General features: G+C 44.0%; 1 protein-coding gene across 3 annotated transcripts in view; it reads right to left on the bottom strand.

Annotated features, from left to right (window-relative positions):
• The window catches only part of NEURL1 (neuralized E3 ubiquitin protein ligase 1), a 152,507-nt gene extending 139,679 nt beyond the window's left edge, over window positions 1-12,828 (bottom strand). For 2 of the 3 annotated variants that reach the window (XM_027648190.1, XM_027648191.1), the window contains exon 1: window positions 12,601-12,697. Coding sequence is in view for 1 of the 3 variants with exons in the window: in XM_027648187.1 (XP_027503988.1) it covers window positions 12,601-12,685 (85 nt within the window). In the remaining 2 variants the exon portion in view is untranslated. Of the gene's footprint in view, window positions 1-12,600 lie in introns of all 3 variants that reach the window. The other variant, XM_027648187.1, reaches the window with a different exon arrangement.
• Between the last annotated feature and the right edge of the window lie 23 nt (window positions 12,829-12,851).

Genomic DNA, 12,851 nt, shown 5'->3' with positions numbered 1-12,851 from the left:
AATTTTTGAGACACAAGATGGCTCAGAGGCACTGGAAATGCGACAACTTGCCTGGAGTTTATGGGTCAGCTGTTCATCCTTACCCTGAGTCTTGGTTCAGCTGTAAAGAGTCACCATTCAAGGGCTTCAAGATGGCCCATGGAAAGATTAAAAGCTAAATAATAATTATTTATTTTACCCTAAATAATAGGGTAAAATACTCATTAAGTAGGTGATACTAAAATTGAAATAAATTAAAACTATCCATCACAGAATCAACTAGGTTGGAAAAGACCTCTGAGATCAAGTCCAACCTTTGACCTAATACCACCTTGTCTACTAGACCATGGCACTAAGTGCCACATCCAGTCTCTTCTTAAATACCTCCACGTGACTCCACCACCTCCCTGGGCAGCCCATTCCAATGCCCAGTCACTCCCTCTGTAAGAATTTCTTCCTAATGTCAAACCTAAACCTCCCCTGGCACAGCCTAAGACTGTGCCCTCTTGTCCTACTTCTAGTTATAAACAAAAATAAAGGCCAGGGGTTATTCTAGGTGATGTTACAGAATAAATTAAACTTAGAAGCTCAAAAGAGCTTCTACTTGTAGGACGGAGAGTTAGCAACAGCAACCAAGAGGTGTGCTGGCAATGGTTTCCAAGGCAGTCTAGAGTTTGGACATTTGTCAATATGCTAAAAACCATAAAATTCAAATACCACGCCCCCCAGACACACACGTTAATGTAGAAATACGGACAACTGTCAGGAACTTTACAGCAATTATTACAATTGTGTAACAATGTATTGTATTTATTGTACCTATATAATAAATATAATTTAACTCTATTCTTCATCATACCAAGCAATGTCACAAGCAAAGACACTGGACACAGTATTCTAATACAAATCAAGAGCAATGTATTACACCCACAGTTTTCTGTTCTGACGGTCTGAGCAGTACATTTCAGTCAACAACACATAACAATAACATGTCATCCTACCAATACCCAGCTGGAACTCTCCATCACTATTTAATATATTTATTCCAAAAATAAGTCCTGCTTTTAACACTTTCAAATTTAACAGATAAACTCAGGCGAGGACATAAATACTTGGCATCTGTCACTGAATTCAATCGGCTTCCTGAGTCAGAGCAAAAGCACCCTGTTCCAGCTCTGCTGCAGCACATAACATGGTTTGGGTGCCTCTTATTAATAAACCCCTGCTTTAGCCCAGAAGCACTACTAAAAAGCACACCTGGGAGCATTTTACTATATATAAAACCTCTGTTCCAACAGCAGATTTGATATTCCTGCAGAATCTAATCATGAGAAGGTAACTCTCCTTCCTGCCGAACAAGCTGCAGCACGAGAAAGCACATGTCCAGAAAGCATTTCACCTGCCAGCACCTGTAATTGCTCATGCCTGGGAATTTAAGCTGAAATACCAGAATCTGGACTGGGAAAGAATTTGCTAGCAGTGTTGGGCTCCAAGTCAGCCAGCCAGCTATGTCCTTTGGCTTTTGTGCTTTTAGCAATATTTAAGGATGCTTTTCAGAGGGCTGGAAGAGAAGAGCTCAAGTGAGTCAGTGGTAGCTGAACGCCATTGCCTCCTCTCAGAAGGATGCTGCCAATGCTTTGCTGGGCAGGGAGGGAGTGATGTGAGCAGATGGAGATGAATGGCTGCTCAACTGGGTCAGTGGACTGGGAATACAGATAAGGACCTCAGGTCCTCGTATGTCCACAGAAGGTAAAACTGGATCTCAAGTCTGGATCACATGAACTCTATGAGAATTTGATGGATATAGACTAATGTGTTCAACAGATTAATTGAGTCTTCCTCCTGCTGAACTGTGATGCAAAAGACAAATTAATCATTTTACCTCCCTATACATCAGCCTACTTTAGGACGAGAGGATGGCACAATCTCCAATCACTTTCCTGCCTCCTTGCAGCAGCTACAGTGAGGTTCAGTTCCTCAAGTTCTGTCACATAGCAAAAACATGATGGTTCAAGTCTCGTGGGACTCCAGATCTACAACAGCCACAATCCCTCATGCTTCCTCTCATGGCCACACAAGAAAACTCCATGACAGTTTAGAAGGTGATCTACAGTCCTCTGTGGGAAAGGGTTATGTCCACACAAAAAGGCTGCAGAAGGTGCTTTTCAGCTGCCCCTGCTCAAGGGGCACTTTCCCAGGATCCAACCCTTCTTGCTGACTTCAGGAGCCCCATGTGAAACAGGACAGGGGGATCTCCCAGGAAGGGTCAAAAATGAGGATTTGATTACCAGCAAGGCACAGAGAGGGGAGGAGAGGGGTTATCAACCTTGCCACAGCCAGCTCCTCCTTCCTCCATGGGAAATAAGATCAAAAGGAAAAAGAGTTTTTTTCTGTGCTAGCCATGCCTCTAAAATTTTCTAAGGACTTTCTGTTGGTTTTGGATCAGGTCCTAGACCCATGTGGACAGAGTTCAGCGTGTCTGGATTATTTATAAGCAAAAAGGTTCCCTCTGCAACCAAGTATGTAGAATACCTTATTAAAACATGCCCTGCTCTGTATCTGACCATGGAGTTGGAATGAAGAAATTCTAAGCACACCCTAAGAAACGCTGCTGGACTGAGAGTTGTCATTACTTCCCTCATCTCAGTTCCTCCATGGCCTTATCTAAACTATGTCATAAATCTTCTGGGTTTTGTCTGAACTCTCCTCCTCCTAGTGACATTCTGTACTTCTGAATAATGTTGTCTCCATATGAATTACAAGGGACACAGTTAATAATGCTCCACCAGAAGTAAGGGAAGCAGTGGGAAAACAGCTAAAAGCTACATTGAACTGTTTTCTTACTTGTAATCTTCTGTCATACTCTGAGTTGGAAGATTAGATAACGAGACTATTTATAGCAGCATTGCTGGATGTGTATCACAAAACCTTTATTGTAAGACCACAGCAAGTATAAAATTTTAATTTTGCCTGCTACTTCCCTGTGTCACAGCTTCATTTGCAGCAAAGCATTTTTTCTTTTGCTGTGGGGCTATTAATAATGGATGTAGCATTAATATTTCCAAATTGGGAGTTTACCCTCAGTCACTGTTCCCACCCATCACTCCATAATTTGTCCTCCTGGACTTCATACTGGACTGACAACAGGAGACTGACAGTATCTGCTCAGCCACCAAACACACTTTCTATGGGCAAGAGCAACCAGAGCTCACTCCATTCCCTGCTACACGTCCCACCTGCACAACTTCTCTGGTTGAAATCTTAAGCTGCTTTTAATCTCTCTGCTATGTCCTCCAGTACACACATGTAGGGTCCAAGAACAACTGTCCAAAGGAAATGCACCGTACACCAGATGATCTCCAGGGGCCATGAGGCACTCAGCAGATGGTGAGAACTTTCTTCCACAACTAATGCAGGGCAGATTTCAAGCAAAGAGGAGCAAAGCTCTCAGCTGTCAGTACTTATCACTTGACATCTCAACTCTAAACCTTAAAAAACAAAAGGTATTTGTGGTTTTAATTAGGAAGAACTTTGCACCTTTATTTTATTTCATGCCTGTTAATGTGATTGTTGAGAGGTTGTACCATTAAAACTAAATGATATACAGAAATGAGAATAGGAATGTAGAAATCCAGTACTAACACCAGAGGTCACTCAGGTCCCTCATTAAGTTTTCACTGCATTTTTTAATAAAGAAAGTAAATTTCAACTACTTCTTTCTGCATTTGATGAACATAATCAATTAGGAACATTTTCTCTTTTCTGTTTTCTATCACATCTATTTAAGTGACTCACTCACATAATACACAGATTCTGTTTGCAACATTTACAGTTATTTGTGTCCCATCTTCTACAGTGACTCAATATTTCTATGGGAAACCATCTCTTCCCTTCCTGCCTAGTAAATACTTGTTAAGTATAAAAAATTAGACATTCGTCATGGACAAAAATGATCTTGCAAGATAAGTATTTAGAAACACAATGGCACCAGTTGCCTAAATCAAAGAAATCATGAGTAATACCAATACAATTAAATGCTATATTAAAGAGGTATCACTTAAGGAGGAGATTTGAACTAACCTTCTGATGAAGATATGGAATCTGGATGGTAGATAAGCTCTGCATCTGTGTCTGCTTGGCTTATCTGGCCAAAGCCTGTCCAGTAGTAAGTTAAGACCCAACACTAAGCTTTACATTAGATGGTGGTGATGAGCAGTAGAACACAAAAAACAGTCACATCTCCATCCAAGTAGCAGTTAAGGGGAAATCAAGCAGAGCTCATGCCTAACAGAGGACAACAGCAGAGTTTTTAAATCATATGTTGATATATAGGCGGTCAATGTAAACTAGAATGAATCAAGCACTACTCTATTACACTACTTCTGACTGGGCCAGGGTGTGGACCACAGTTTTCAAGCAGTGTGAAGCCAGAGGGATGTTCAGACAGGGGCTGCTGAAAAAGACTTTCATATTCCCATTCATCTCCCCAGGTAAGAAAACCAATACTTCGAAAGTGCCCCTGATTATTCCACTGGGACAAATGATCCCAGATTTTCAGCTCTGCTCAGCATCCCATGGTCCCTGGGCTCATCAGAAGCTGAGCTCCCTCTTTGCTAACCCACTGGCTAGTTACTGACAGCACAGCACCAGCTATTCACAGAACTCACTGGTCATTGTTTTGCTGAATTGATCTTCTCAAATCCTGATGCTAGATATAGGATGTGTTCTGCTCATATAATAAAAATTATGAGATCAAGTCAATAGGGAATCCCTGCATACACCCATGCACGTGTGTAAGCCCACATACAGAGGAAAACCTGGAAGCGTCAGTGTTACCAATGTGAAGCTCAAATACTGCTTACAAAGGAACAACAGAGGAGGGAAACTCCACAAGCAATGCCAGTACTTTTACTTTTACTAAAAAGTTATTACTGTTTAAAAAAAAAGTTTACATTAAGTTGTAGCCAGGTGGGCATCTGTCTCTTCTCCCAGACAACCAGCAGTAGGACAAGAGGGCACGATCTTAAGCTCTGCCAGAGGAGGTTTAGGTTGGATATTAGGAAGAAATTTTTTACAGAGAGAGTAATCAGACATTAGAATGGGCTGCCCAGGGAGATGGTGGAATCACCATCTAAAAACCCTGGAGGTTTTTAAGATGAGACTGGATGTGGCACTTAGTGCCATGGTCTAGTAACTACAGCGGTGTTGGATCAAGGGTTGGACTTGTTAATCTCGGAGGTCTTTTCCAACCTAGTTGATTCTATGATTCCATGAAGTGGGTTTTTTTGAAACTAAAAAACCTGCCATGGCACTTTATCGCTGAGACTGACAGCAAACTATTAAGATTTACTTTTCAGAATTTTGCATTAAATAGCCCTACGGTTTAACCTGAGAGTTTTCTGACAGCTGAGAATCCTTCCCTATGCTTCAGCAAAGAGCTGAACTGAGGCGGACTAATGGAGGATTGTATAAACATAACACCACCATAGCATCCTCTACCCTGTAATTTTAAAACACAATCCTATTTTAATCCTGTAATTGAAAGGCCAAATAACCAGTAGCGTAAACATGAATTTATATACAACACACTTTTACCAGCTCGGGATCCCCAAGAATGAATGGAGATGAAAACTTACCCCATATAGTCACATTAACCCAGATCTTAGTATGGGTAAGTATCCAAGAGTCTGCCCTCCTTCCCAGCTACTCAGCTGGCAATGCCCTAGTTATCCAGGTTAAAAGGCAGCTCAGGGTCATGGATACATGTCCTACTCAGAAGAAACTTTAACCATTGCCAGACCCTAACTTCCAGTTAAAATTCAGCTCTCATCCCCAAAACTACTTTGGTACTTGTGGCACAGAACTGAGCACCTGCACAGTGCTGTGATTAAAGCAAGAAACTACTTTGGGTTTTGGCAGTTTGCAGCACAGCACTGAGCACCTGCACGGTGCGTGATTAAGGTTAATCTGAGATCAACTGTTTCTAGATGGAGACAATCCTGAAACACAGGTGTTGTGGATCCTACTCCTTGAGACAGCCAGAACTGAATTACTCAGATGTCCTAAAATTTCAAGCCAGACCAAGTCAGAGCATATGTGGGTCCCCAGCTTGAAATAAGTAGCCACTGTGAGGGTACGCACTGTAAGTAATACAACATGTACTTATGTACTTGCCACGGGCAACAATTTCAGCAATGCAGAAGTAGCTGGTTCCTGCAATTATCCTAGCAGCAGTAGGTAAGAACAGCTGCCAAATCTGAAATATTCCAGGCCTCTGTATTAGAAATCTTCCCAGATATGGGAATAACCACAAAAACTGCTATTTCAACAGTGTAGGAAACAAAATGAAGTGGGGGCTACTTAGGCTTCTGTCATTGGGAGGTCAAGGTAAGCAAAGAGAACCTGCTTTCTTTTATTCCAGAAGAGTCCACAAATGCATAAGCAATTGTATTTGTCAAAATCACAGTGTACAGGAGACACAGTCTCATCCAAGAAAGCTTGTACAGGGACCTCAACACAATCTCTTCTGTCCCCCAAATAAAGCCTTTATGTGATTTTGAGGCTGACTGGCAATGAACCACTCCGTAAACAACCGGGCAGGGATGCTCATGATAAAGAGGATGGATCCAGCTAGAGACCAGCCAACACCAGAACAGGCTCTGTCCCTCTATTTCCAGCTGCAGTGTCTGAACAATCCAGCTCCAGCTTTCACTGTTGTGGAGAAGTTCTCATTTTAGCACTATCCTTATCAGCTAAACACAGGTAGCCTTAGGAAGATGCCCTTGGGAAGTTGATATGTGGTCTTTGTATGTCATAAACTTCAAAGGATTCCTCTTTCATGACCTCCTCCAATCTTCCATAAAATTGGACCCATTTTAGCATCCATAACATCCACTATTAATGAGCTCTACTGAGAAACTAACTACTGCAGATGGTTAGAGCCTCTTTTTGTTCAAAAGAAGAAGGAATCATCTTAATTTGATATCCTCCTAATTCTTGTACTGGAAAAGACAGTGAAGAGTGCAGCTCTGCCCCTTCTTTACATGCCCATCCCATGCCATTTCCCATCCTGGTTATCTCTTTTTCCAGACAAGAGTCCTAGTTTATTCAATCATGCCTTATATAAAATTAATCCAGACTTATGACTGTCCCTGTTGCCCTCCTCTGAACCTTTCTGAGTTCTTCTGTATCTTTCTTAAGATTTTGGAAGTGGATGAGCCAGAACTACATGCAATATTCAGATTTACACAACAATCTTATTAGTGGCCTCTCTTTTCTTCTGTTTGGCTTCCCTTACAATTTCTAGTATCTAATTTGCTTTTTTAAACTGCTATTGAGCCTGACACTAGTATTTTCAGCTCTATCACCCCACTGATGTTTTGGTTCCTACTGGTTTTGAAGAGCCTCTGAAAAATACAGAGAATCACCTGTGGTCAAGACACCACATGATTTTCTGGGAAATTTCTGACAAGATGCATCAATACCTGCTCCACCAACAGGCTTCAGCACCCTATGAAAAGGACAATGGGAAAGGAAAAGTAAGAGCAATAAATTGTTGTGTTTGGAACGCTGAGCAATTTTAGGCAGTTTAAATGCAATAAATCAAAGTTCAGTAGCTAGGAAAAAAATCTAGTGCTTGGGAGAGGGTTGAATAAACCTGAGAACCTCAGGCAGGAAGACCTTTATACCTATAACCCAGACACACTGACAGGTCAGAGGAAAACCCAGCATGACCCAGGACAGAATGAAAGCAGAAGGGCAGAAAGCAGAAGGGCAGAAAGCAGAAGGGCAGAAAGCAGGAGGCATCCTTCAAAGCCTTGAATGATGAAACTTCTGATTCCATAACACTGGAAGAAAATGAAATAGTACTTCAAAGAAGAACCAATTATGACAGCAATGGGAGCTGAGACTTATCTCACAGTGTCACTATTGGTATTCCCCCCAGTGCACTGCTTGCACCCCAACTTCTAAGTCCCATGACCATCAGTTGCTGATGGCTTTTTACCACCCCCTTAGTTTTATTTAGTGAGTGCACAAAATGGAGCCGGCAGCAGGACAGTCTTTCAACAAAATGTAATTATCGAAATGCCTACACCAGCTAGATTACTATCTTCTGCATGTATTTCAGAAGCTCATAAAACACCAATGAAAGGAGAAGAAAGTCCGACATATTTATGTGTGAGATATAATGTTTGGAACAGCAACTGCAAAAATGCAGGCAAAGACTGTGTAATCATGACTGGTACCCTCCAGGGGCCAGGGGAGGCAGGAAAGCCTCTGCCTTCTTGGCAAAGTGCTGCACAACAGGCTGCTCTTCTGGGGGCCTGCAGCCAGAAAGGTGGCAACACCCTTCATCAAATCACTGCTGACTCTGACTTCAGGTTTCCTAGCAAAAGAATGGACTAAGAACTGTCCTGACAAGGTACCAGTCTGTTTCATGTGATACTCTGGACATATAAACCTCAAATCATCCCACAGAGATCACCCAGACACATGAGTAAAGCTCTCTGTATGAATGAGCAGGCAGCCATGGAAGCACCCAGCACAACATGACTCAGATCTTGACGGGAGGCTCCAGATGCCACTGTAATGCAAATAAAAAAGAATAACCCATGAGTAATCACCCACTGCTGAAAAGAGAATCCCTGACAGCTCAGCCTGTTTCTGTAATATTGCACATGCATTCTTTTGCATAAGTATCATAAGGTCCATTAACCTGTGAGAAAATCAACAGGAAGAAATCCTGCTTGCTGTCACTCACCAGGGAAATCTACCTTCCTAGGCAAGAAGAGGCTCAGGAAAGAGCACCAACCTGAGCAGGAGGCTAGAGGAGAGGATTTTAGAAAGGAGACAGTAATACTTCTTAGATTCTACAATGTAATATTGATCTGCTGTCTACAGCAATGGCTAAGACTTCTTGATGCTGAGGACATGGAGACGAGTGAGGTCAAAGAGCCGCTTGTCCATGGAACACAGGAGATGGCATATAGGTCCTATCTCTCACTTCTGACCCAAGAGCTACCAAAAACTGCATTTCTAGCATCCTAGACCAGCAAATCTGGGAACTACACAACAGCCTTTAAAGAGTACACAGCCCACACATCACAGTAGGAAAGGTTAAATACATCCAGTAAGACCGAGCAGCACTCAGCAACAGCCAGAGACTGGGAAAAGGTAACACTAGGCAAGGAGGGGAATTTACCGAGCTACACCAGGATTAGAAAGAAGAGTTAAGAGAGGAGATTGAATAAACTGTCTTGCAAGAACCTTGGGGCAGGGAGATGGGTTGAACGAGGGATGTATGTCTTGAGAAATAATAGAAGTCTCCTTGGACAGAACAGTTCAAGCCAGACTGCCCTGACACAAGTAAATAAACAGTACACAGAGCCACTGGTGCAAAGGTCAATCTTTTTCATCTCAGAATACAGGAGATTAGATACTGCTGGAGTTTTCCCACTCCAAACAGCCATACACACCTTGTTTGATAGTTATCACAAACCATATTTCAGAGAGGGTGGACAGCAAAAATTTCCTGGAGTTTATCTGGCTACATCATTAAGGAGATTGTTACCAGATAATCATAATCTTTTGCTCAGCATTAGGAAAGTACACAAAGGATCACCTTCCGTCACCCTCGACAAACAGCCACATCTGGGTTATGGGAAGGGAAATACTCACAGGAATGCTGAAAATAATCTCACCTCAACCTCCCCATCATGATGTCACCAAGTGATAACCTCCTTTCAACCACTGTCCAGAACTTCAAGTTTAACGGCTCCATGGCATCTGATCAGCTGTGGTCCTGGAGGATCTCTGTTTCCACTGACTGTCTCCAAACCAGCCAAAGCCTGAAGGCACAACTGTGGCACCAAAATCTGGATTAACAATATAGACATGATATACTGCTTTGGAGTAAGTGCTTGCATGTAGCGGTTTCTAGTGAACAGCAATGTGAAGTTCTTTTACAAAGAGCTGGACATAACAGATTTTAAAGTACTGCCCTACTCAAAAGGCAACTCTAAAATCATCAATCAGCCCAGGGTTCCAGGTTTACTCATGCAGGAATCTTCAGAAAATACCTGCCTAATTCAGTTACCTGGTTTTAAAACTGCAGCTGAAGTCTGAGAAACAAGCTGGGAGCTTTCCTCCTTAGGCATGACCATCAAAAGCAAAGCAAGTATTCTCCCAACCATGTCAGCTTTTGTGAGATTTCTGTGTTATGCCTTTAACCACCAAAAGTATCACATGGTCTTCAGAAGATTTATGTAACTAAAGGTGACCATTTTTAGCGGGATTCACAGAAAGGCATAAAAATTTGCCTCACACAGGCAACAACTGTACCATGTACAGAGGTCTTACTGCTTACATAGCAAAGATGAACTTGTAAGGTTCAGGGACGCAGTTCAAAGTCCCCAGACCACCCTGGGAAACAACACAATCATAGCTCTTTTTTTAGCAAGAATGAGCCCAAATCACCCCTTGGCACCAAGTTAGGTAAGAGATCTTCACAGAAGATGGTGGCCAACTTATCAAAGTTCAGTATCCCTAACATTGAGCCAGACACTGAAGGAAGAACAACTGGGGACCTTCAACCATAATACACTTTACAAAATGTTAAATGGCAGATATATAACAAAATTGTGTGACATTCATACTTTCGCTGCTATGCCTCGAGTCCATTTTACAGAAACCTGTCAAATGCAATCAGATTTGTTTATTCCACATTTAAATGTAGGACCTGAGGCAGTCTGGTTTCAAAAAAAGACAGAAAAGGCACATATTGTCCCTGGCAGTTGCTTGTTTTTTACAACAAAGGCAATGCCTTGTTCAGTCTTTATTCCAAATAAAAATTATTTCAATGCTCTGCTACATTACAGTCTTGAAAACATTTCTCCTTGCTGCTTCAGCACAGGTAGAAATTTAGTTAAAATGGAAATTAAAGGAAGAAATAAAGAAACAGAGTGTCATTAACACACAATTCCCACCCTCCCCCCCCACATCAGGTGATTCATACAGAGCATCTTCAAATCTCACATAAGCCACTGATAATGGATTAAGTAGCAGTGTCCCTTCTGGCTCCAGTTTATAAATTCTTATCTGCTTAAGGTTGCTCCATAAAGACTTCCAGCTGACAGCATGATTCTTAAAGAGACAAATCCTCCCTGGCAGTTTACAATTGCATACCAACTATTACAGCATTGCATGTGCCTTCATGTTTACATTGATAGTGGATGATGGTTCACTGGTTAGAGTTCAGTATCCCCCTCCTTGCAAGTGTAATTTTAAGCAGAGCCATTGCCTGGGCTGAGTTTCTGACTGGCTTTGCCCATGACAGAGCAGCGAGCATTCCTCATGTCTCCGTGTATGGCCATTAAAACAGCCATGATATAATCACCCTCAGTTCACGCAACTGTTCCAAATCATTCAAGTACAGATGAAGGGAGCAGAGAGTTGTAACAGAAGAATAATGCAAGTATCAGAAAATCCTTCAGTATAACAACCAGTTCCCCAGCTCATCATTAACCATTTCCACTCCCCTAGACTATGCCAAAGAACTATCTAAAAGCTCAGTAACGAGGGTGAACAGCACCATCCCCATTTTCCACGCTGGTGGCTGCAAATTCTGCAACACACAAGGGAAGCTGCAACAAGTTATGATCTGAAATGGCTGTGGGAGTAGCACCATCCTTCATTCCCTGCTTACAGAGAGATATCTGACATCCGCTATTCCCCATCATCCAGTGCCTTTGGCTGTGAAAATGAGTTTAGTGAAGGGTACCCAGGCAGTGTTGAACACACATGGTGTGTCCTGCTGCCCAAGGAAATCCCTTCCATGAACGATGGGTTACTTTCTGCTACCACCCTCCCAGCTTATGGCAAAAGGAGGTTAAAAAGGGCAGGGATAGAAGAAACCTTGGGCAGCCTCTCCTATTCACATTACAGAAGTCACCCCCATCCCATTTGGTCCCAACAGGTCCCTAGGATTTTAGAAAACGGATTTCATCCTTGTGAGGAACAGAACAGCCACATATGGTGGACAAGAAGCCCCAAATACTGCCTGCCCTCCTCCAAACAGGACTGACAGTACCATGCACACACATTCCTGGGGCACCCAGAATAAACACCAAAGCAAAGCCTTCATTCACCAATAAACACTTGGGGATTCTCTGGTGGTCCAACTCCTCTGACTTGTCCCTTGCTTTCCCGGGGCAACTCTACCTGGAAAGACCTGTGCACCGATCAACCACCCATGGGGCATTGCCGGGGAAGAAGCGAAAGTGCTGGGAGTATGGCAGTGGGTTCACACCGCGAGAGGGCACGGGGTGCAGACATGGAGCCATCCCACCCCGGGGTGTCCAGGGAGCCCAGCCTGTCTCAAGGTGTCCGGAATGCCTGTCCATGGTGGGGTACTCAAGGTAAGCACCCCCGGGGTACTCAGGATCTGCGTCCTGCCTGGGTGCCCATCCCAGCTCGGGGTGTCCGGAGCACCCATCCCCCTTCGGGCTGCACGGGTGCCTCAGATGCCCGGCGATACCGCGGGTGTTCGTCTCGACGGGGACGCTCAGGGTGCCGGGGATGCCAGAGGCGCCCGCGGTGCCGGAGGCGCTGACCGAGCCGTACCTTTGAGGCGGTGGTGGCGGGCGCGGTGCAGGCGGCCCTGGCCGCCGCGGGGCAGCGCGGGGATGCTGGAGAAGCGGCTCCCCATGGCGGCATCCGAGCCGGGCCGGGCCGGGCGGCACCGCGCGGGGTCTGTCCCGGGAGCTGCGGCGGCGAGGGCGGAGGGCAGCGCTCGCTCCGAGGGCTCCGAGAGCGGCGGTCCCGCCCGCCGGGCCCCCCGCCCCGCGCCGCCGCCGCCCTGCGCTCGGTCCGCG

The sequence above is a fragment of the Corapipo altera genome, unplaced genomic scaffold (assembly GCF_003945725.1).
Source record: "Corapipo altera isolate COAL_440 unplaced genomic scaffold, ASM394572v1 56, whole genome shotgun sequence".
NCBI classification, from domain to species: Eukaryota; Metazoa; Chordata; class Aves; order Passeriformes; family Pipridae; genus Corapipo; species Corapipo altera.
This window is presented reverse-complemented; position numbering and strand designations above follow the sequence as displayed.